The 26,512-nt window shown below is 36.9% G+C and overlaps 1 protein-coding gene across 1 annotated transcript in view; it reads left to right on the forward strand.

Moving 5' to 3' along the window:
* The window catches only part of PLXDC2 (plexin domain containing 2), a 256,079-nt gene that overhangs the window by 101,700 nt on the left and 127,867 nt on the right, over window positions 1–26,512 (forward strand). Inside the window, exon 2 of the mRNA XM_005518748.3 lies at window positions 13,304–13,515. Within this exon, the coding sequence (XP_005518805.1) occupies window positions 13,304–13,515 (212 nt within the window). The remainder of the gene's footprint in view (window positions 1–13,303; window positions 13,516–26,512) is intronic.

The raw sequence follows: 26,512 nt of genomic DNA on the forward strand, positions 1-26,512 counted from the left end.
TCCATCTTCTTGCAAGATGTCCTCATTTTGAAGTTTTTCTGGAAAGTAGATTCAAAAGTAATTCAAACAAATTTGAGGGCGGGACAGACAGTTTATAAAATCTGAGGACTGTAGCTAACCCTGATTTAAGAAAAGTTTACTGTGAATTTCAAGAGACAGTTCTGTCACAGTGGGCACTTTCCAAAACTGGAAAGCAGGATCAAGTGATCAGCTCGGACAGGTAAGGAAGATGGTCAAACCAGCTTTTTGGTAAGGTGGGGATGCCAGTCCTTACTGACTGAGCCTGACCACATCCTTTAGCACTAGATAGCATCGCCCTTACAGATACCTGAAGTGAAAATACTGTAAACCAGGCCTGTTAATGGAAGTGGGTTTGGAAGTGATGGGTCTGTGGAACACTGCAAAAGGACAGCCAGCTGTGCAAGCTCAGCAGTTGGTTGGCCAAAACACCTGGATATACAGGAACTGGTAATTTATCCCTCTACAATTCAGACATGGAATGATATATCTTTAGTGACTGAGCTGTTTCTCTGCTTGAGTAAATGAGATGTATATGTTGAGGAGGGCAGTCAGCATTCAGGAAGAAGACAGATTAATTTAAGATTAACTCCTCATTGGAGTGGAACTGACAGGCCTGTAGGAGATGGGCAGTTCTAGGGGCTGTTAAAGTCCCATTAAAGTTCACCAGCTTGGGACTTGGATGAGTTGCAAGTGTTTTGACAGTGTGAATACATATGGTACAGAGGGATGCCCTAAATTAACATTGAGCTAATTGGAAACAAAACCAAATTGTTCTTGAGAAACTGAAGTATGATTTCTAGGGTTATATTAAATTCCAGGAATAAAGAAAATCTTTTACAACACTGAGTTTAGTTGAGTATGAATCTTCCCTGCTGCAAGATGTGAGGAGCTGGTTTGCAAACCTTACTGTGGCTTCTCCAGCTCTCGATGGGCTGTCAGCCAGTATGTGGGTTAAAACCTTGGCAACAGGATGCTATGACAAAGAAATATAAGACTGCTCTAAAAGATGCCTTTTTGTGCATCTGGCTAGTACTTTTATGTCATTGAGTTTCAAGGGCAGGGCATGGCTGACTGTTGACACTGTTCTTCCTTTGGAAAGAGAAAAGAATTAACATGTTGAGACAGCATTATTATGTGCTTCTTAGGAATAAAATCAGTGGTGAGTAGAATGAGAAGAAACAAAAGTGATTTTTCAAGTATATTTTACAGGAATTTCAATCTCTGTCTAACAAAATAGGCTAAATTTTGACTTACTTTCCTAACTCATGCTGTACATGGATATTCTTGTCTTTGTTTAGTAATTAAACGCTGAAATATAATTTTATCTAAAGAACTTCTAAAACACTATTTTCTCTCTTAAAGATATTTTTCCCCTTTCTCCTTTGAATCTGCCTTCTAGCTAGTAATAATGAAGAACCTGAGCAAAAGCTTGAGTGAGTGGCTGAATAGAAGTATAAATTCTCTGTGCTGGAGTGATTATGCAAGCAGAAAACCAACCATCTTGTGAAGAAGGGCTTTTCCTCATAGAATCATTCCTTCAGCTCTCTAGGCACTAGGCAGTGTTTGCATGCATCTAATCACTGAGTCTACCAAGTCTGAGTTCCTAAAAGCTCAGCTTCATTTTGAAAATAAGCTTCTCCTAAGCCTTTAAGCACATTTGTGGTTTTTTTAAGGAATATACTGAACTCTCTTTTTCCATGTGTCTTGTCTATTTTTTTTTTTACACTCTGAAAAGAAAAATAACATATTCTTTATGTGATGATTAATGTGTAATGATCTTCCCACATTACATAATGTCCTATCTTCCACCTAGAAAAGCACTGGCACAGAAGAGAGTTGCAAATCTGTCCCTTCATAAAGTGTAGACTGATGTCATTTAAGCTGGCTCATCCCTGCACAGCTTCCAAAACACCATGTGCTTTGCAACACGGCAGTATCCATTTCTGCCTCCTTTTAAAACTGAAAAAAAAGTACAGACGAAATGTATGTCCACAGCATGCTAACAAACCCACCCCAGCAGGCATTCTGTAAAGCTAATAATGTTTTTTTTACCAGAAATGTTTTGGTTGAATTGGAAGGTGCTTAATGCAGAAGAAAAAGAGCACATTTATCCAATCTTCTCCCAGAATATGTCTATCCAGATGGCTAAGCTCCATGTAACTTGTTTATGTTGAAAGTGGATTCTGGCAATGCCGTTCCCTAGTTTTCTTTTGGTATGGTGGGAGTGCATGTAAACAGTATCAAATGTAACATATATAGAAAAGCAGGTTTTATCTTTAAATTTTAAAATGGCTTTATAGGAGTTGAGTCCTTCCAGTCCTGTTCATCAGTTAAAAACTGTGCAAACATACCCTTCCTGCACTTTGCTCCCTGGAGCTGCACAATCCGCACTGCTAGCTCATCTGCCTTTTGGGAGAAGACAAAGGCAATATTCAATACTCCATGTATCAGGCAGTCCAATTAAACATTTTCTGGATAATTTCATTGCTTTGACAAGTTTCAAGATTGATGCAATATTTTATCTTCTGTTTCTCCAGTATCTCTGCCAGTTTTCAAAGGGTTTATTTCTTTTCTGCCAAACAAAGAATGTCTTTCTATCATTCATATCTCATATTGGCTTAATTTGTGTTTTTATGCCTCTGATTTCTGATGGGTTTAATACAGCTGTTCTTTGACTCTAAACAGATTTCTCCAACAATTCCTCCTTAATCTATGGTTTGGGTTTTTTTTGGTCTCACATCAAGTCTAGCAAGGCAGATTTTGTTCCAGAGCTTAAAAACAAACTCTTCTCTAATTTCCTCCCGTTAGTGTGTTAGAAACATGATATTTTTCTCGAGCAGATCTCCTGATCTAGGATTTTAGATTATTTTAGTTGAAGCTAAAATGAGAATTTCTACTGAAAAAAAAACCAAAAACAACAGACAAAAACCAAACAAACAAAAGAATCCTTGCCTAAAATGCATTTAAACCCATTTGTGATTTCAGTGACAAATTTAATCCTCATTAGACAAGATAGAAAATACTTTCCCAACAGAGAGACTGGAAGAAATAAGCAACGGCCTTTCAGTAATAAAATAGTAGCTAGCTGTTATCTAGTGCTTGTCATCAGTAACACTGACCATGTTTAATAAAGTGAGTGCCATTATCTGCATCTTACAGATTGCAAAAGCGAGGCATTCATTGAGCTATTATGCAAAAATACTAAAAAAAACCAAGCAACCTGCACTTTTGCAGCATATATTTAGTTTCTTTTAGAGAATCCATCTCTACACTATATATATTTACTATAAATACTTACATTTCTCTTACGCTTCCTCAGAAATTGAGTTCTGACTTCTCTAGTGACTGCTCCTACAGACAGCCTATCTGTGGTACTGCACTGGGAAAGATTGGAGCCCTTATTATTTAGAATCACTACCATGTTTTCAGAAGTCCTTAAAACATTTACTTCATGCATGTGAGTGAAAATTGAAGGCAATAAATCTTATTTTTTAAGGATTTGTTCTATTATTTTGACCAGAAATCAGGGAACTGGATAAATATATAAAGAAATTTAAATTGAACAGCAATTGCAAGTTGAGGGTGAAGAGACCTTGAAGTAAACTTCAATGTCTTCTTTTCAGTGAAATATAACTTTCATTTCTTGACCATCCCATCTCTACCAAGAAAAAAAAAAGGCATCACAGATAAAAAAAACACTGTTTAAGCATAATTCAGTGTTTCTATAAGGGCATGAAGATCAGATTAAAATATCTTAAAAATTGTAAAGTACTAGCATTTAATGTATTTTTCAATCACTGTTAACCTAAACATATAATGCTACCATGTAGGCCCAGTGAGGCCACCTTTACTCCTCATGACCCTTGAAGCAACTCTGTGTTTGAACATGACAACTTACTTCTTTTATTTTCTGCAGGAAATTTCATGAAAAACATCTTGACACCACAGTGTAGTGAGTTCTGGTACTAAGCCTTTACTGTTTATTAAATGAATTCATTAATTCCACAAATGATCAATCTGTTTACTTGTAGCTGGATTAATCTTTCTTAATCCTGAATCATTGTTGGTCGAGGAAACCTTTGTGTGCAGAAAATGAAAGAAGATATATAGTTTCCTTGTTTGACCCGTAATAAAAGTGAAGGGGGTTAAATTTATGGCTCTGGTGGAAATCAATTTGTGATCTTGAGCTGAAAAGTCCAAGTTATGTCTCTGTAAACAGCTGTAAATTTAAATTTTCCCATCTTCAAAAAAAATTCTCTTTTGCCACTCTATTGGAAGAAAAATCATGCAGCTTTTTTATTCTGCTTTTATAATATCCGATCACTTTTACATTCTCTGCTACACAATATCAGGGCAACAACAATTTCACTTCCAATTTTCGGAATCCTGAGCTCTGTGAAGCATCTAATACTGCAAACCACTTCCTTTCCACTTCTGTGATGGGGGAAGAGGGATTGAGGATGGAGAGAGAAACATGCCATATTTAAGTCATGTAGGGGTTACATTGCATGATCTGCCTTTCTTTGGAGTGTCCAGGATGTGTTGAGTTCTAGAAATGTCACTATATGTAGGCTATATTGTGGCACACTGCCACAAACTCATTAAAAAATCTGTTGGGAGATAGTAAGAGGCTTAGGAGTTTGCCCTTGTTTGCAGACAAACTTACTAAGTGTGGTTTCAGTCTGTTGGGCACCACTGACAAAGGAGGAGAGGAAATTCTTCATCTGTGTGCCATCAGTGTTTGTTGTATCTGATGAGACATTATGCCATTGTGCCAACTTTCTTCTTTAATTTCCACTGTGCCAGGTTGCTCAGACTTTACCCTGTGCCCCTGAGGTGATGTTGCCCAAACTTGTGTGTACAGCTCCTTTGTGTTGATGTGTCAGCCCTGTTTTCCATCCGTATCTCCTCGCTTGAGCAGCCCAGCGCTGCGTGGCCGCCTTTGGGGTGAATGCAGACATTGATCTTTGTGCCTGATTCAAAGTCAGCCTGACAGGGCTACCCAGGAAGCCAAATACCCTCTGGTGCTGCTCCAGCACCAGTGGGTGACAGGCCTGACAGAACTGACTGGCAGTGTCTTGGCCAGAGCAGTGTCCCTGCAGTCACTGCTCTTCTTCTCTGCACGCTGCTGTGCAGAGGCACTGGTGTGCTGTCTGTGCTAATGCACTTTTTGAGCAATGGGCTTCCTTAACCTTTGGCTTTTCCTCAGGCTAAAACTGAAGATAACCCTTCTACCAGAGTTGCATTTGGCACTATCTGCTGGGAAGTGCATAATTAGCCAAGCCAGCACAGGTTCATACATCCCAGTTATTTACTGTCTTGTTCCTTGACAAGTCATGCAAAATGAGTTTCAGACATATGCTGCAGCTCAAATTATGAATGCCTAGTTCACTTTTTGTATGCTCTTCTCTTGTGTCCACAGGTTGTTCTAGTGCCTAAGTTTGCTAGACCCTTCAGGAAAAAGAAAGATGCTTTCAAGTTGGAACAGTGAGGTGGACACATGGGAGACAGCTCTAATGCTTCTGTCCAATACCAGCAATCGTACTGTAATCCAGTTACTGATCAGGAAAAAAAACCCCATAAACTTCTTTACAATGTGTTTAAATAAGGTACAGCTGGTATTAGTGTTCTCTAGAAAACCTTTGAACCAAGTTTGGAAAAGCAAGAATTTGCATATAAATAGAATATTATAGAGAGATCTCCATTTCTCTTGGCAGGGCATTTTTTTTGTTGAGTTCTTTACTTTTTACTCCTTTTTAAATAAATAATTCTGTAGTTATACAAGGGTTTGTGTTATAGGGAGGTTTTGACATAAAATACATAAACTACCCATTAATTAACAGTTTGACATTATTGCTACAAGTTAATCAGAAAATATCAAATTATTTAAAATGTGTTAACTACTTCCTTTTCTACACTGTAGTTGATAATCCATGAGAAAATGAAATTATTAATCGTGTGAGTTGTGCAGTGAGTACATAAGACCATGACAGATATACCTCCTTTTGGAAACATAGTTTGTGATAAATATTCATATATGTACAGCTGGGTGTCTGCATTACTAAAAATTATTGCAAGTGCTACTGGAGACGTGGATATTGAACATGTTAGTATGGTGTACAAAGATTAGGGGAATAGTACTCAAATTGAATTTGCCGTGGCTGGGCATCTAAGTCTATTAGAGCTTCTTTTCTTTTTTTTTTTTTTTTCTTTAATTTTGTAAGGAAAGGCTAAACCAGAATCAATTCCAACTTCATTATCTTTCTTTTCAAGGTGATTTTGTCTTCCTGTCTCAGAAAGTGGAGGGCTGAGATAAAGGACTACACTCCACATTGTCAGCTTAATCATAATTGTGTTTTTATCGTTCCGAAAATAATACAAAAAAGGTTTGCAAACGTGGGATGCAGATGTGCATAAGACTTGTAAGCACCTAATAGGTGTGAAATGTTTTATGCCTTCCACTTCTGTTACAATCAGCCTTCCCTAGACCAGTTGTGAAAGCAGCTTAAATCCTTCTAGAATATGTGTGTAAAAAAATTAACCACATAAAATTAGAACACTTTTCTTTTTCTTCCTTTTAAATATTCTTTTTATTAAAATAGCTTCCAAATCTTGATGCTGGCTAGGTTTTTGGTGATGACTGACACCACTGTGTACTGACCAAAAATTCTCTCCCTCCTCTTATTATCCAGCATCTTCAAGACTGCGAATCTTCTTTGAGATATAAGTTGTATTTTTTTGGTTCTGTATGTATCAGTTAGCAATAAATTTAGACCTTGGTCCCCAAGTGGAACTGACAGAAAGAATAGAAGAACAAATCTTTAAGAAATTATAAAGCCATAATCAGATTGCTTGTAAATTCAATGTGCAAATTATTGTGTTTATGTAGCTGGAGAATACAAGTGAAGCTGGAATTTAACAATATTTCCTCACTGTTGATGTAGGCCAATCAAAGTAACATTTCTTAAAGTATTGTTACCAGTGGACTCAGATCTTGACTTTACTTATACCATTTTAATTTACTTGTATGATTATATAAATAATTACAAAGCAAAAGTAAATCAGGCAATTAGAACAAACAAACAAACAAACAAAAAATTAAAAAAATAAAACCAAAAACAAAACACCCCAAAACACTACAAAAACCCAGCCTGCAGCAGTTGTAGCGACAGAGATATGTTCTAGAAGTGTGGTAATATGCTCTTTGGGACCACTTGTAGTTGTGAAAAATAGTTATTGAATAGAAAGCAGTTGTCAAGGGGAAAGTCTGAGTTCATTTTGTTGATAAAATGGTTGTGGAAGGAAATTACCAGTTATGCTATTTCCCTGCCATAATAACTATTATTATTGATACTGATTGTGTATTGGACATGAGTATTAGTTGGTACTTATTATATAATTGCAAGGAAAACATACCTCGAGATATTGTTATTATTTCAGACATTATTTTTTTGTTCTCAGCAAACAAGTCAACAGCAGTACAGTGATCATCATCTTCTATCATTCAGAGTTTTATCATCATTGACCTCTGATTCCCTTTGCAGGCCTCATAAATTCTCATCCCTAGTTGGGAAAAATAGGATCATGCTAAGCATTTTTCCCACACATTATTACAATTCTGTTAGCAATTTCAGACAAGAGTTAAAAAGAAGCCATGAGGATCTGGTCTTTTGTTGGTTGACCCAAATCATGACATCATGACACACGACCCAGCTATTAGTATTATGTATAGTATTATTAGTATCATGTGCTAATTATCACTGTGGGATAGTTTTTACAAATCATGTTATTTTAAATTTGTTAAGAAATTTATTGTATCATTATCAAGGACATATTGAAAGTCAAGCTTATCTATCTTTCCTAAATTAAGGTCAGAAAGATAGAATTGGTCCTAGGCCCATGAAGCAGGTACAGATGAAGAAAAAAGTCTATTTTGTTGAGCTGTTCATAGGCAGAGTTAATTTAAACAAAAAATTTTCCTTTTCTTGAGACATATGGCTGATTTCTGCTGTGATATTCATCATTTATATATAAGCCCTGTACCTGGAGAATCCTTTAAGGACATGTTTATGTTTGGAAAGAGTCTGCAACTTCATGGGACTAGTATTCATATCTTTCATCAACATTTGTTGGTTTCCTATCCTTACTGCAAGGGTCATAATAGAAATAAAGACTCATAGCAGGCTATAGAAAGTTACTTAAACTAAAGTAGTATGATGGCATTTTGTGTCCCTTGATGAATAAATTTGTGTATTTGATACTTGATTTTGCTGGCATTTAGGCTATGGCATATTTAGAAAGTTGATCATGTATCTCACAAGCAATCTGCTGAATAAAACTTTCAATGTGTGAGTATTTCTAGTCTTTCAAAAAAAATCTTGCTGATTATGATGCATTTATGAAATTAGTCAAATTGCAGAGTTGGCTTAAATGTGTGCAATCATGAAATGTAAATAACATGTTTCAGAAATGCAATTCTGAAATTCTGATGTGCTGAAACACTACACAAATCTTTGTCTGACCTCATGGAAAAAGGGGGAAAACCCAAAACTCGTTGAATGTATGGAAGAATATTTATGTACTTACCATTTTTTTTGCTCAAAGAAGGTTTCTTTCTCCTTTGGTTACATTGCCACCCATAAAAATATAAAGTTTCTTTTTCATTGTTTCTTCCTTATAAATAAAGATTTATGTAGACCAGACATCCTTGCAAAATCAGAGCTGTCTTACTTGTCAAGTTCAGCTGTTTGATTTTGGGCCTATTTGCTTAGAATTTCTCCCTTTTTCTTTGAGGGCAGACATTGCAAAGCAGAGAACCCATGTCCCCACCACATTTAGGTGTCTTCTTCCCGTTCAGCAAATCTCTCTTGCATAGCCCAGCATTTCTGATCTGATGGAGCCACTTGTGTAATTCGCAATATTGAAGTGGACAAACAGCATTGATTTATGTTAATGGAAGAAGTGTTAAGCAGTTCTCTGTATTTTGGAGTACGGGACACACATCTTCCTGCCCAAAACTAGCAGAGCCACCTCAAAAATCAGAAACCACCTGATGTACAAGACAGAGGTTTCAGATGTGTGTCTTCCTAGTTTAACACATTTTAAAACTTCTTTAGTACTTGTTAAAATGAAAGCTCAAGTGGTAAAAAAGATGTTACCTGGGTACATGGTGATTTAAGCAATAGATGCCAAAAGCTTTCTTTTTTTGAGCGTGTCAACCTGTATAGGGGGAAATTTGAAACACCTGTTTTAGATATGAGTGAAAGTGATTCTGCCTGTAATTTTCATCCATTCCCATTCCTCAGTGTCTTCTCTAAATATTCTGTGCAAGTGTTTCCAGTTTGTGTGAATCATGCTCCTATTCTTTTAAAGCCTTTGATGGAAATTCTGATCAGTCACATCAGCTATGAAGGGCTGAACCAGCCAACTGTGGCAGGAGTTTTTGATCTTCCCAACAGTCATCAAATAATCTCTGATCAGTGAAAGCTTTCTATAGATTTGTTTCCCTTATCCTCACCTCACTGCCTCTCTAACTTTATTCAACACAGAGCTGAAATCTTAAATTTTAGTATAACCCAGGGAGGAAAGGAGCTGCAGACATAATGATTTTTATCACTAATTTTAGGAGATCTTCAAGAGTAAGAGCTGAAGGGTCAGGCTGAAACACCATCTTCATTACATATTCATTAGAAAAACCTTACTCTATTTTTACTGCTTCAAAATACTGCAGCACAGGATTAGCCATACAGACCTTCCCACAGAGATAGTGGCATGCCAGTGATAGTACTATATATAAAACTCTGATGGTTTGCACATGAAAATATCAGTTGAAAACAGTAGCTCCCTCTCTAACAGATTTAAAGGCTTACTGTAGTTTCATATCTCTGTTCATACAAGTCGAACAAGTTGCTACTCATCTGTCCTTGCCAATATTGTGTTTTTATTATAAATCAGACATTACAGCATTTGGCTTCTTTTCAACTGATTTGAATGACATGTTCTCCTTCAGTGTTAATTAAAGCAAGAGCTCCAAGATCTAAAAGATAAGACTATAATACTTCAGTACATTTCCTCTGAAATGTCTTTTATGTGATTTTTTTAAACTACACAGAGATTTAAACCAGAAACATCAAACAGTTCTAACTTGTAAAGTGTTGGAATTTTAGGTCTCTGAATGCTTTTTCTTATGGGATGCCTCCTTTTAGAACTTAAAAATAATTTATCTATCCATTATCTGAAAATTTATATAAGTTTTATTCACATTAAAATAAAACATCCTCTTCAGCTCATTTCAAGAACGTTTATTATAGTCTCAACATTAGAGATCTGCTGGGGTAAACAAAAAGAACATTCTGGAGCAGAGCTGGCCCAGCCAAGATCATCACCCGTCTCCCTCTATCCCCCTGTAGTTTAAGGAAAAGGTTTAATGCAGGAGAAATCACGCAGTATGCTTCTTTCTTTATTCCTAGAAATCACATCCAGATTTTATCTCATATTGTAGCTCAATATCCTCACTCTGCCAGTCCAGGACACTTAACTATTGATACAGTGTTTTACAGATTTCACAGTGAAAATCCTCCAAATATTAGTTTTAAACTGAATAGTTATCACTTCCTGCATTTAATTCCTGCTACTATTCAATTTAGAAGGATATCATGCATGCTGAATATAGTTAGATGATTCTAAAGCTTCCTTATGTCAGTATATCTTGTACCTGTAAAAAAATGTTTATCAGTGTAATGGCAGGAAAAGTCTTTTTTAGAACACTTTCTATGTCTCAAAGATAAAGACCACATAATTAAAAATTTGAAAGGGGTAAAAATTGTGCACTAATAACATAAAAAATCTCTGTAATGGAGAATGGTCCGAGCCAACTTTTGCAGAAGCCATGATGCAATTATTCTGTAAAGAAAATTTGGAGAAAATTGTGTAGAATTTCCAAGCCAGTGGAAATACCCCAACACACTTCTTTTCCTTCACACCATCATTATATTATTATAATTTTAGAAATCAATTTTTGTTAGGAACAACTTAAAAGATAGAAACTACATCAATTTCTATTAAGGATGTGGAAGAACAAGGTGTAATTGCCTTTCTTTACGAATGGGTCTCAACTTGAGGTGAAAGGGACTTAAAACCCTACCCTAACTTTCACATGTTCTATTTGCTAATTTGGGTGATTGTCTCAACCCATCAAGCATGTGCGACAGCCATGAAGAGAGTAGGCTGGAGTGGGACTGCAAAATGGGGGTGAAATGCTTTTTTTGCCTCTCTCTGAGTGTGGGCTTTGAGACCCAAGACCAGGCAGGAAAGGTGTTTCAAGGGAAGGGAAAGGGATCGTGCAGACACGTACCTGAAGAGCTGTGGCTGTAGGTGTGTGATGCTCCCCAAGAGGATGCCAAGGTGTCCCAGCGCCTCCACCTCGGCGGCAGCAGGAGGGCAAACCCTGGGGCAGCCCCAGGTTCTGCCCAGGGACCTGAGCAGTTTGCCTCATCTGACACCTCCTGGTCCCCAAAACAGCACAGCAAAGTGCCCGCAAGCTGAAGTAGGGGGGTGCTCATTTGAATAGATTTTGATAAGGAATGAACTCATAAATTAATTCACCTGCTGTGCTGTCCCTCTGCATGGCGCTGCTGGCTGTCTGATAAAACACAGAGCACAGTAGCAATTTGTTGAAGACAAAGTTCTAAGGTTTTTAAGAAATGCAGGGAAACAGGCTTCAAAAAGCCACCTATTAAAAGAAAAGAAGTCTGATTTCTTAGGGTCTGAGGAAAGATATGCCTGAGATTGCTTGTTTTGCATGTCAATTAAATTCTGGTTTTTCTAGCTGACAAAGAACTTTCGTTTCACATAATTTCAGCTTGGTTGAGACTGATCAAATAACTTAGGAAATAAGTTTAATAGATTTGGGAGAATTTAATAGAAAAATGTAACCACTTAGAGCCTAAAGTGTATTAGATATTGTTTCTGTATTGTAACACCTTCTGATCTGCCAAGAACAATGTCTGACAGATTCTATACCCATGGCTCCTATACCTGTTCCTGCTGTGATGCAGGAAAATCTCACTTATTTAAACCTTTGAAAATGTTCTATTTTTCCTATCTCTTCCGTACAACATGTGTGATGCTTGTTAAGGACCTTGGAAGTAGTACCATCTTTTTTCAGAACACTCTGTTTAAAAAAAAAGCAATGGAAGTATTTATGCACATTATTTTTTACCAGTCTATCCTTTCAGCATTTTCCTTTACTTTGCCACTCCTTTTGAGATGTCTGCTTTCTTGAACCAAATCACCTTCTTCCTGGCACATCAAAAGCACAGAGCATCCCTCTACTTCTCCTTTTAGACACAAAGACAGTATGAAAAGCATATCTGATTTTTAATGCAAAACATGCAAACTTACTTCATTTTCTCTTGATGGTGCTAACAAAAATAAATTAGCAGAAAAATACTTTGATAGGGTTTTGGATTGGGTAAAATAAGAACTTAATGAATTAATGAGTAAAACTTCATTAAGAATTAGTGGTTTTGTCTGTTAGTTTTATAGATTTGTTTTTCTAATAGTTTTACTAGTATGAAAAAGTTACAAATGAGCAAGAAAATGTCCAAAAGTAATATGTTAAACCCACCACCCAACTGCTTACCACTTGCAGAAGATATAGTGGGTGTCTGCAGACTTCACACATCATTCATGTTTATAATTTATTCAGCAGGACAGCTTTATTTATGCACTGGAACAGCTGTTTATGAGAGTTTCACATCTTTCATAATGTTTATTTGTCTTTCACCATGGCTTCCAAGCTCTTTCTACATAAAATTAGTAGGAAAATGTACTTGTGTACAAGAGTTTCTCTGTCCTTTCTACATTTGTTTTCTTAGGTGATTAAAATATTTTTGTTAGACTTACTCTATTTTGAATAGTGTTGGCTATGGGTAAACATGAATTAAAGTTACAATTTGGTAACAATGGGTAATAATTTGGTTACAATGGGTAACCATGATTTAAAGTTACAGGAAAAGCTTTTCACAGACAGAAAACAAGCAGAAAAATAAAATAGTTAGGAAGTTTAGAGGAGTCTACAAAACTTAGTCCAAATTCCTGAATTTTGTAAAAGTATAGTTCTTTTAAACACTTACGTTGCCATAAAAACTTCAGCAAGGGTACAAGTGGCTAATGGTACAAAACCTTTATAAAAATTCTTATTTTCAATTATGATTAGCAAACCAGTGTTCTATTCACTTACTCCATTGCCTTGTTTTGCCTTTCTTTTCTTGTCAAACAGGTGTGTTTTATGAAGTGGTTCAGAGCTTCCCTCGAATGGAGGAAAATGTGGAGGTGGATTCATATGTAAGCAGCCACAGGTGGAGAAGGCACTCAGAGTCCCTCAAATCTGTCGACACCAACAGAGCCAGCATGGGGCAGGATTCCTTGGAGCCAGGGGGTTTCACAGACCTGCTGCTTGAGGAGGGGCATGATAACACTACACAGATTGAGGTACATATTAATTTCATCTACTTTTTAATTCAATTTATTGTCTTTGATTGTGGGTAAGTAAAAAGCTAGGACATTTCCTTCAGTATATTCAAACACTTATTGGGAAGGGTACCTTTGGTCTTTGCATTTGTGAACCTATCAGCGCATGGAAGCTGGAGTTTTGACCTGAGGCTGGAGCCTGTCCTTTATGACTTTTGAAGATACTTTCTTGAGGACATTTGGGTTTTTGCTGGAAAATAGTTAAGGGAACTCCCACATTTTAGCCATTCTTGCTGGAAAAGGTATTATTAAAATAGAATAAAATTGAATTATTTTTTGAAGTTGCTGTAAACACCTCAATTTGCGAAGCTTTGCCTGATCTTTCTGGAGAGTGATATCCAGGCAGAAAGGAAAGGAAAAATGCCCTAGGGAAATGAGAAATTGGAAGAAAATTCATGTTGGTCATTGAAAAAAATTGCATACTATTTGATTTTTAGTTTTCCGAAGAATAAGACAAATTGAGTCCACCTGTGTGAAGTCTTGGGACATTCTCCCTCTGTTTTATAGTGTCATTCAACCTCTAATTTCTTGTTTAGCTGCCAGATAGCTCTCTGTCCTGTTTTCTTTGGTTCTTTTCTTGTTGTGGCAGTGGTTTTTTTGAGTTTGGGGTTTTGTTATTAATAAAATCTACATCCTGTTTTTCAGTAAAATACAGCTTGGAATAAATTCCACTTAATGTCTTCAGTCATTATAATCTGCTTCCAAAACAACAGAGTTGGGGTTTTTTTCAGTTCCAAGGAGCTCACTCTCAGATAAAAAAAAAAAAAAAGCAGCTTTCAGAATTTGGGTTGTTACTTCCACAATAAAAAAAATAACAGTGCAATATCAAACCCATGTGTAGAGACAATGGACTCCCTACTGCATGAGCAAAAAAATAGTGCTTCTGAAGAGGTGTGTTTTATGTTTGTTGTTTTCAAGTTTCGCAGTTTGCACAGTTCTAATTACATTTCCTCTTGTGCTAACATGGAAGTCACTGGTTGGTAAATTGTAGTTTTGAATTTCATGTTGGTTTTTTTAACTTCCTTTTTTGCCTCATGTAATCCCCATCTGCCCATACTTGTAGGAATTCTTTTCTACAACAGAGATCAATCTTGCTTCTAGTTATTTTAGCAGGTAAAATGCAAGCTGTCTCAGGTACAGGGAAGTTTTAGTAGCTGATCTTTCCATGTCTTACCCATAGATCCCTATGCAGTGTTTCCATTCAGTCGGGTTCCAAGCTCTTATGAAGCAAAATGGTCAGATGTCCCCCTCTAACACTTATGTGTAGCAAGACTTGGGGGGGGGAAATGAATGCTTGCAAATGGATATACGTAGAATGGTATTTTTCCAGGAACATCTTTCCTGACAGATTAATGGCTTTACAGTGTCTTAACCTGAAAAGTTTATTGAATTCAGGTTTTGTATTCTGTTGCAAACCTCTTTTCTAAGGTCTTTTCAGCACAATAAGATAACGGAGTTGTGGTTTTACACATTATCGGATTCCATTGAAAATCCCCACTACAACACACAGGCATCTCACAAAAAAACCCTTGATGTCTGGCCTTATAGAGGAGGTAGAGTATACAACAGAAATCCACAGAGGAAGAATCCATATGTTTCAGTCTTCTGCAGCTTGGCAGTTTATCAGCACTACTGGAGAGCTTATTGATTATTTTAAATCCTTGCTCTGTGTTCATTGCAGGGCTTGCTAAAGAAAATCCAGAGAATGAGTATTACCTGCCATGTATGTTTAGTGGTGCTACAGGATGACGACATCCCTCCTTTACAGATATTACCTCCTATACAGATATCCTTTACAGATAATGGTTTCTCTAAAGTGATGTGTAGGCTTACCATGCAAATGCAGACTTCTTTAATATGAAGACTGACATTGATGAACATGTTTGCACTTGATAGTGTTTGCTGTCCTTCTTTATAATGATGAGTTTACTTTCTCTCCAGCTTTATAAACCCAAACCCTTACTCCCTCTCTCACATCTATCCCTCCCTGCAAAAAAAAAAAAAAAAAGAAAAGAAAAAGCAAAACACAACAATAAAACCAAAATAAAAGTAAAAAATAAATAGTATAAAATAATAATGAAAAAAAACCAGCCAAAGAAAAAAAGGGAAGGCTGTAGGCAGAAATTTCTGGACACTGTTTAAAATTAAATATTTCTTGAGTTATCAATCCATATAGTCAAAAGGTGAAAAATTATAAAATCAAACCTGTGTGGAGCACAGCTTAGTTCCACTGGCTTTGCTTTTATTTTAAGGTAATGATGCTTTTGATTAATTTTTTCCCATTGGAGTTACTGGAATTGTAACTTCACAGATTGACCATGCTGGATCAGCCATCAGCCCTGATCATCAGCTTGAGTGGAAGCATGAAGCACAGACCTTCTAAAGCTCTTCATGCAAGTGCATTGTAGATTGGTTTGTCACACCTTTCCAGTAGTCAGGGTGGCAAATGACTCCTATGCATAGTAAAGATGATAATGGTGAGATTCTCTTTAGGGTGGAGCCTCTCTGGTCCAAAGATGGAGCCACCAGGGAGCCTGGGTGTTTCTCTTCACATCTCTGTTTTGTTTCCTGCATTTGTTTGTGATTCAGGAAAGTACTCATACAAAATGATACACACATTCATGTGGTTTTTTTTTAAGTAGAGGTGCTCCCTCGAACTGGTCTTGAACTAAATTGCACACTAGCAGAAGCAGTGGTTATACCCTTTGATGTGCTGAGCCTTCAGAAAAGAGGAGGGCCTTGGGAAGGGGAAGAAAAGACCTCCAAGTCCCACTGTATTGCTGGAGAATAGGAATGTTGTGGTCAACAGGTGCAGTGTTGTGGTGGCACGAAACCACAAAGATGGATGTTGCCAAAAGAAACACAAAGGACATAAACAAGTTTCTGCTGCAAGCCAGATAGGAGCTCTGATAGCTAACTGCAAATTATAGTGTAAAATTAATATATAACACTGTTTAAAAAGTACAACTATCTTTAAAGTACTCCTCTTCTACTTTAGTAGGATTATTATGGTGTGCAAATTAAAGTCTATAATGTTGCAAATCCAAAAATCCTGCCAAGGATGAAGATCCATTTGCTTTATTTGCAATTGGTACTCTAGAGCTCAAAGGGAGAGTCACATTGTATAAGATACTTATTATGTTTTCATTCCCATTATATCAAGTAGCTAAAGATAGAGAGAAAACTCTGAAGAGAGACTAAATAGTGGCAAAAAAAGAGTGAGATCTCATCTTATACAGATGGGTGCAACTGTTACAATCTGAGAGAAATCCCCAAAGGAGATAGCCTTGGACAGGTAAAGAAATATGCTGTCAGCTATCTAAGCCAACTGTATGGGACAGCCCCAAAATACAGGATTCTGGTGATGCATTACAACAAGTTGTCTTGGCTTCGTGGGAAATGAGAATTTCAGTGTCTCCATTGAAGATAGGAGTATCCATGGCTAAGCCTTATTTCTTCCCAAAGGTCACAAAGGCAAACATTAAAGCTTTCTGCCTGGAATAACTTTGGGATGGTCAGAATTCTTCTTTCTAGAGAGTTTTTCTCAAATTCCTGGGATTTCATGATATCAGATGTCAACCCTAGCCTTCCTTTCTTTTTCCTTCCATCTTTCTTAAGATTCTTGTCTCCTGTTGTGAGGGTCAGGGCTCTTTTGGGTTTTTGCTTCTTATGTAATCTACTGTTTTTGTTTATTGTGCTCAGGACATTTAGAAGTGCCTTTTACTTATGATAAATAGAGCTTAGGAATTGCAACGTGTCAGGTGGAATTTGTTGCTGCAAACACTGTAAGTCCTTGTAAAAGCAGTGAGTGTGAAAATACATCTTCATGAATATGTCTAGTCTGGCATGTCTTCTTTCAAGCAAGGAGAAAAATAAGCAAATATTCCACCTTCCTTCATACACTCTTGTAAAAGAAAAGTATGCTCCATAATCACTTTTGTTAAGTTGATTCATATCAATATTGTTAAAATAAACTCAACGTCATGGTGATGATGTGACCAGTTGTTCTAGTAATTCCCAAAGCTTTGTGGCCGTCCAGATAATTAAGGTGGGTATCAGAGGTTCTTGTTGCCTGAGCACTTTTTGCATTACTGAGAAAGAAACTGTTCTCTGAAACGAATCTCATATGGATGCTGGTTCCCCAGTATTCACCAAGGGATCCACAAATGCATTCCTGTTTTGCCATAGTACTTGCTTATGCAGCTCTAGATATTTTAGCTCCTCCTACTTAGCACTAGAAAGGGCTTAAAAATGCAGTAATATACAACTAATGCATTTACATGCAATTGTGCACTGCACAAATGTTGCATGATAATTTTTCCACAATTTAAAATGTGTGTCATTTTTCAAGGCATGTCCTATGTTTTTTGGCTGACTCCATAAAGAACAGATTCTTATTCTTCATGTACAGATTTGGTCTCTTTATCACAGATCCTCCTTGTGACTGCAGTCACACCAGTGCAGGGTAAAACACTGACAAGAAAAAATACAGAGAAATTGGACAAGTCTCTGGTATATAGCTTGCATTGGCATGAGCAGAAGGTGAAAAACTTTGCAAAATAACTCTAGATCATGTGAACTACCTTCAGATTTGTTGCCACTGTATAGAGATACTACATCAAAACAATAGCCTTTCACAAACTTCAAACATCAAAAATAAATCCAGCAATAAAATAATAGATTAAATCATAGTCAAGCTTGAGCTGAGTGCAGTAAAGTTTTATTGCTTTGCACCAGCAAAAATGTGAGGAAAAACATAATTTTTCATATAAAGTCTTAGAACAGAAAGAATGATTGCTGCTGTATGACAGAAGAAGATTCAGTTCTGAGCAAAAACCAGCATGCTGGGCATGCTAAATCAAACCAAACTCAACTGTATCTTATTTTCTCCACCCCACCTAATGTACTACTGCAAACATAGAAAATTGTGGCTATTTCAGTGCATTTTTTTTTTCTGCATTGAAGTAATTAATTTATTCCTGTGGATGTCAGTGATATCTCCTGCTGTGTATTGCTTTTAATTAAAATAGAGTTGTTGCCAACTGAAGTCACAGTCAAGTTCTTCTTTTCTCTCCTTTCTTTACTTTCTCTAGATGCTGTTTGAAATGTAAATTTTAGCAGCACCTGTAGTTTATACCTGAAAGGCATCTTGCCCCTGTTGAAACAACACCTGTGGATTTCCTACTGATAAAAAACAGTCTTTTGCTGGATTTTGCATTCTGATCCAGAGTTTCTGCCCATAAGAGCACTTCTCCCTTATCAGTCCCAGTCACTCATGGAAGTGAAGATGTCTGATTCTGACTGGCAAAAACAACAGAAGGGATTGAGTTTTACAGCCTCTGGGATTTGAGAACAATTACTCTCAGCTACTGACAGCAGTGTCAGCATGCCCATTGCTGTGTCCCCACTGTAAGTCTGAGCAAGGAAGAAAATAAATGGTTGAGATTAAATTTCCCTCAGCTGGACAAATGATAAGGCAATTCTGCAATTACTTCTTTAATGCACTGTATTAAAAGTAGAAAAACTTGTCCATGCAAAAAGGAAGCCTTAAAACGAAAGAGTATTATAGTCTCATAGTGAGCTGTCAGTTTGGCCAAGCCTGGCTCTGTCCTCTTTGTTCCTGCTTTTCTTTTTTTTTTTTTTCTTCCTATCCCAATGTTTTAACACCAGTTGCACTCAAAGGACTTAGAGCAGTCTTAATAACATGGGCCCTCCAAGTTACTGACAACCATATTCTGTATTTAAAATAAAAATCCTTATTATCACAGTCTAATGAGTACTTCTGCTCTTTTTCTTCTTCCCAAGCTAAGAGAGTGTCCCGTTTACTTCTAAAACCTGTTTTCTGACTTATAGAGCCTTTAATTGCCTGTGTAAAGTTCTCTTCTTACTTACAGTTTAAATTTATAGTTAAAATATTTATCTTACATAGTATTTGTATATTCCTTCTCCTGTCAGCAATCCTCAACAGTGCAAGTTAATTCTGTGGGCAACATTTTTTGTATAGCCATTTAGTTTAATAATCAGGTATGCTATTGATCCCTCCACCACTAGGACAGAATTATTTCCTTAGTGCATAGTCACATTTTAATGCAGATTATGAAATATCAAAGTAATGCATATTCAGTACAAAGGTTTAACCAGATTTTAGGTTTCAGTTGAAGCATTTAACATATAAGTGAGAGGAATGAAGCTTTGCAGAACAGAAATTTGTCACAGGAATTGGCTGATTCTTTAGAGAGCAAAAGAACAATACTTCTATTATGAAATTTGTATTTACAAAATTCTGAGGGAAAAAATTAAAACTGAAAACCTGATGCAACAATCAGTTTTATTTTTGATGCCTGCTTTCTGATGTGGCTTCATTTTAGGAGAAGGTTCTAGACTATATTATCAAGCTCAAATAATATTTAGCCGTTGATAGAAATAAGGGAAACATTAGATTTTGGTTAAGGTTCATCTAAAGTTCTAAGTCAAGAAATACACTTTAATTGATTTAATTGCATGGCTGAAGCTTTCCAGGTCTACTTGCAAAATCGTTATCATAACAAAAGTTATATTCGCTCTTATTTTCAATTTTAGGGATGTATAATTATTTCTTGTTCACAGTTAATAATTATTACATCACGTGATTTTTGTTGTATGTGTGATTTCTGGTGCATGACTCATTCAAGAGAAGGAGGAAAAATCTGGGCTCTTCCTATAGACCTGCAAATATATTTCACAATTTTTGATCAAACTTCAGTTACCTAGTATAGACCTGGAACTTCCAGAGCTAAAAGTGTGACTAAAAAACATGGTTTTACAGTCAAAGGTGGCATTGCATCAGATTTTCAGCTGTTTCAGGCCCTACCTTACGTTGCTTTAGGCCATGTCAGTTGTGCTTCTAACACAGTGGTCCTGCTATCTTTAAGGCAGTGTAACTTAAGTCCAGAAATCTCTGTTGGAATATGGGCTGTTTACATCTCTGGTGTTTCCAAAATGTTCCAGAGGATTAAACAAATGTCCCATATGATTCCTTTCTACTGCACATCATGAAACTGCAAAAGCTCCAGAGCTCATTGACACTGAATTTTATGGATGTCAGAATTTACAGGATGAGGCAAATTCTTGGAATACAACTTTGTTGCGGGTTATTAAACACAAAGGGAGTTTCTGAAGGGCAGATTACTGGACCCTGTGGAAATGGGGAATTGCCATTGCCTGCTCTGGATCTCCTATGCTTGCTGGGCTTCACACAGACAGAATCATAGAATGTCCTGAGCTGGAGGGGACCCACAAGGATCATCAAGTCCAATTCTCCTTCCCAGTCAGTTCTGAGGACCATATGAAGATGTTTGACTTAAGGAAGTCCAGCTGTTCTTGTGCTTTTTTTGGTATCCATTTACTAGATTAAGGTAAATATCATGTTATTACTTTCATATTTGGGAGCTTGGAGGTTACAGTGGTGATTAAGGATGTATTAGAGGAAGGATCTTGGATATGAAGGATCAGGATATGCTGAAACTGTGCTGCTGCACTGAAACCATTGTGTATATATCTTTTTTTTCTATTTAGCATAAAGTTTAGATGTCACATTTTTGTTGTAAGAGAGCAAAACTTTTGTGTTAAATTATATAGCTGATATATTATTTGAAGGCTAGGTTGTATAGAATTTTCTTTCTGCATTTTAATTTACCTTTTGTTTTTGTAAAAGTTGTTATTGTTATTTTAAAATAATTTTATTCACAATTTTCAAGAGTTTATTTTAGAAAATTAGCTTGTTACTTTGGAGATGGAGAATGTAATTTATTTTCAGAAAAATCAAATGTATATTTTTCAAACAAAGTCAAGGGAAAAAAAATATTTCCTTTTCATGTGATCTTAGGAAAATATTTGAACTTTCTCTTCATGTGTCATCCTAAAACAAATTAAAATGTCTGAAAATTACTACTAAATTTAGTATTTCACTGAAAATTTTTAATCATTACAAATAAGAGCCAGGAAGTGAACTAGTCTGGAAAGCAGCACAAATCATACATGAAATATTCTAATTCTCTGCTCCTGCTAAATTACTCCAAAAAGTATGTCACCTGCAATTAGGAACATAATCAGGGATAATCATTAATTTACTCATTAATTTCTGCTTGTCCAGCTGGGTTTTTCACCAGTGATGTCACACTTTTTAGCCATCCAGCACACTGAAATATCACTGTCTTGTTTTTCAGCCTGCTTCAAAATAGTAAACTAGGCAAACACCTCATATCTTTTTCTTTTGAATATACTGATTGCTTACTTATCTCAAGGTCATCTTAACACTTTTATTGGGTCTTGCTGCAATGTTCAGCTGGACTGAATGCATTGCCAACTGTGTAAAAAGTGTTGTAGCAATAAGCCTGTCAACATTTGCAACATTCTCAATTTTAACTCAAGAAGTGATGGGTCTGCTAATAACTTGGGTATAGCTGGAAAGGGAAAAGGCTGGAGGAGAGATTAATTCTCTATTTCCTTTAAGCTTGGAGGAGAGAATGGGAAAGGGAACAAAAAACTAGCTTCCCCACTCCTAAATAAGAGAACTCCATTGTAATCCTGAGTTCATTTCCACATGCTTAGCTATGTTGGCACAGAAGGCATTTAATTTAACACATTGATGAGAATGAAACTTTATAGAAAGGAAGGAGACAGGGAATTCAGAATTTAATGGCATCTGCCTTTGAATTTTCTTAATGATAATATTTTGCTTTTCCATATCCTTCATCACCAACTTCCTAAAGCATATTCCAGAATGGTGAAACTCATGGCTGAAAAGAGCTATGAGCAGAATCAACAGACCTTGTACTTTCTGAATTAATTATTTCAGCCACACATACCTCAGCACTTGCTTGCAGGGTTTGCTGAAAATAGATTCAACTTGTGAAGCTGAATATTAGTGTGGCTGTGAAGGCTGGGAAGGTCTTTCCTTTCCCAGACACTTCCTTTCTGACCCTTTTCACCGTGTTCACCTGGAGTGTTCTCAAGAGAGGAGACTTGTATCAATTTGGTCATGCAAAAAGAAGATTACTTTCATTTCCACCCATGCAAAGCAAACAGCCTCAGCTAATTTAACAGCACTCAGCAAATTGTGCATAGCTGGTTGGAGCAGGGAGTGAGGGTGAATACATTACCAAGTTGTTTGTGCAGAGGAATTTGGGTAAGTAACTAAAAACTTGTCACACTAAGCCACGCAATTCCAGTTTGTATAGTACCAGTCCTTAGGGATAGATTTTCAGGGCTGTAGGAATTCTGCTGACATTGATGGATTACTCGGTGTCTCTCCAAATCTTTCATGTTTCTTTAATATGGGAAAGGCAATTATCTATTATCCCAAAACAGTAACAACATGGCATGTAAACAGATGGGTCCATTGTTTCAGATTTGGTCAGACACTTCCATTGACTCTATAAATTTAGTATTTAGCCAAAGTCAATGATCTGTCCTCATTGTGATTGTATGAGCTATACAGGCTTTTCAAAGAGAATAATAAATGGGGCCAATGCTCAAAATTCATATCAAGAGGGGGGATCAGAGTCAAGAAAGTTCCATTTGTAAAATGTGCATTTGTTCTTCTGAAAATTCCAGTTAAATATTTTCAACTGCTGAAGAAAATGCTGCTGAAACACTTTTAAGAGCTGTAGTATTTAATACAAACAGAAATAACTAATGGAAATACCAGAGATTTTTTTGTTTTTTCTTTCTTCTATAACACTGGCATGCATTCATGTGCAGCATGTGTAAGTGTTCACAGACCATCAGCAAAAAAAACAGTGTACTTATTTCTGGAAAACAAAATTGGCAATAGGGGATCTTGGAGAGTGTGCAGCAAATTGCAGTGTGAATAACAAAAAAAGAATGGCAAACAGTCCCCAGACCTTTCAGTGGCACAACATTTAACAAAAGTTACAGTGATGTGACAGGGTTACTGGAGGTTTGTTTCATGCACTTGTAGTAAGCTGCATAATTCTTCACAATTTCCTACTAAAATTTTTAAGTAAAGCAAAGCATCGTTTTCTTAGCATTCTTTCTGTAACCTTAGCAACAGAAGTAGGAAGAGGGAGAAATTGCAGATGGAAATCCTATCTGTCTGCTCTCATCTCGGAGGAGCAGTAAATGTCTTGAGGGATAAAATGCCAAGATCTCTCAGAGGTTTCTGCTCCAGTACAGATAACAAAGCAAGCTGTTTCTCAGGTTCTTCCTGCTGCAGGCAAAGTATGGATGCCTCTCTCCTGGTGTATGAAAAGTGTCTTTTAGTGCTAGAACAGACATAATCTGGCTCCAAAGTGCTCCTGCTTAGATCTGGTTTACATAGGTCAACAACATGGTGGGTGTTCATTTTGAGGGTATGTATAACTTTGGGGGTGTAATATTGGCTGGTACAGTGGAGTGTAGCAAGTTTGGTGAGGATGTTTCTAACATCTTCATTCCATAGTCATAAGCTAGTGCCCCCAATGTCCCTCTTTTTCTAGAAAACAAAACTGCCATCTCTTTCTTGAGTCAAAATTACTATGTAGTTGAAAGAAACAAAAATTCATTCCTGAGAAATTTTTTTTCCAATAAACCTCAAAATAGAATTTTGATTTGCTCATTTAGTCACTAGTACTGTATACAATGTTGTTTTTTCTTGTATCAGGCATATTATTCCGTCACGTTGGAAATTAAGGCTATTTCTTAAATACACTGCAGAGTTCCTTATATAAAGTTTCAATAAAAGATAGTACACATCTGTATACTCTGCAATAATGAACATGAATTTCTACAAAATATTAGGTGATTGTGATTGCTAAAAGACACTGGAGTCTGTACAAGTGCTTTTCTATTTTATTTAATATTGAAATTGGAGGTGAAATTCAGCTCTTCAGTTTGGAAACCTAAGTATAGATGCTTGTGGCATAGACAAGGAATGTGCAAATTTTTACCAGGGCATGTAGTGGTAGGAGAAGGGGAAATGGCTTCAAGAAGGGAGGTTTAGATGAGGTGTTAGCAAAGCACTGTGCCACGAGGATGGTAAGGCACTGGAACAGGCTGTCCGGAGCAATTTGGATAACTCACCCCGGAAGACTTCAAGGCCAGGTTGGATGGGCTCTGAGCAACCTTGTCTAGTGGAAGGTGTCCCTGCCCATGGCTGGGGAATTGGAACAAGATGATCTGTAAAGTCTCTTCCAACACACACTATTCTGTGATCAAAGTTTTTAGAAATTTAAGGTGAAAGGTGCCTGCTACAGGTGTCTGATATAATTTTAGGCTGTGGTGATACTGAATGGTCCAGTGCCACTCGTGTAGGATAAGGGTCAGCTGTAGGTCCTGAATCATATCTGCAATTTTCAGATGGCCCTGGGTTCCTCCAGTGCTTAGTCAGTTAGCTCTAGATGCATGGCCAGTACAGGCACTGCAGTCAAAGTGTGTATTTGGATTGTTCCAAAGTGCAGCTGAAGGAGCTGGCAAATCTTCACTGACAGCACTTAATAGATCTGAGGCTCTGGAAAAAAATGCTTACAAGCCCAGCTCTTAGGTAGACTGAAGTATCCAACCTGCACACCAAATAACATGCTGCTCATCTACCTATTTTTTTTATCTGAGTCTGAAGGGAAAAAATAGAGTGGTATTATTATCATTATTATTATTATTAATTATTATTTATTTATTTTTAACAGATACACCAATAAATTGTATCAAGAAAAATTGCATCAAGGTTAAAATGCTGAGATTCCTCCTCTCTTTTCCCTCTTCCTATCTTACTTGCCACTCCACCAACCCCACACCAGTAAAAAAGATTAATTTGAAACACAAGTAAAATCTCATGTCTTCATCTCTCACTGGATTTCAGTGCTTAGATGTTTTGCATCCCTCCTGTTGCTTGAAATTGTCAAAAGACACCCTTCAAGTTAAAAGCAATTCAATAGTGCCTTGTGATTGATTTATCTTCTTAGTGTCCTGCATTTAGACAAAAAACGAAATACAAGTTTATGCAACATTCCACTTTGGATCAGTCTACTCTGGAAGATCGATACAGATTTTGAAGTTATACACAAGAGAAAATAACATCAAAACCAAAACAATGTGTTAGTATAATTTTGAAATATTTTAGTATATTGGGTCAACTGGGCTCTAGATTAACTTGGAGTACTTTTCAGAGACAGCAGAGGGAGGATATTATTTAGCATCCTGATCTTGTCTGGGTAATTGTGAATTGCACAGTGTATTCCTCTTGAAAAAAACAGTGCAGATTCTGCAGAAAGCTTGTTTGGAGTCCGATGTCAGGCAAAGGCAGCAACTTGGACATGCCTGTCTAGGCAACATGTAACTCATCAAGCATCTCAGTTAAATATGATGTCTTAGAGTTGTGGCATGAGATTTCTCAAGGGATTTATTTATTTTATTGAGCATGACTGCAAGATCTGATAAAGAAGCATTTCTGTGACAAGTCCTTAAGAACTGTGACTGGTGGTAGCAGTTTGGTAAAACAGTACATAGTATTATTTTTTTAATATTCTTTTGTACACAATCCAGACTAAAATGCTGTTACAGATGTATACAGAAAAATACATGAGAATAAAGAAAAATACATACTCTTTCCAGACAAAAGAGCAGTAAAAATTGCTAGCCTCTTTCATAATCACTGCCTTTCTCTGCAAGCCATGAATGGTGATTTGGAAATTTTGCATGTTGATTGCAGATTTCAGTCAGTCCCATGTTTTAGTAACTAAAACTTCATGTGTGTTATATGTGAGAGCTAAACTAGAAAGTGCTGTGGCTAAGTAAGTTGCCAGTTTGTTTGCAATCTGTTTAAAGCCAGTGCTCCCCAGGGAAGCCACGGTGGAGCGGTTTGTCCTGTGATGCCCAGGTTCTCTGATGGGCATGTCCTGCCTATATGCTCACCAGCACCCAGCTGGACTGAACAGCATGCCTTTGGCAAAGACTGCTGCTGAATGAAGTGTAGGTGAGACAC

Source organism: Pseudopodoces humilis, chromosome 1 (genome assembly GCF_049639895.1).
Source record: "Pseudopodoces humilis isolate 2021_Gansu_Grassland_sample_001 chromosome 1, ASM4963989v1, whole genome shotgun sequence".
Taxonomy (NCBI): domain Eukaryota; kingdom Metazoa; phylum Chordata; class Aves; order Passeriformes; family Paridae; genus Pseudopodoces; species Pseudopodoces humilis.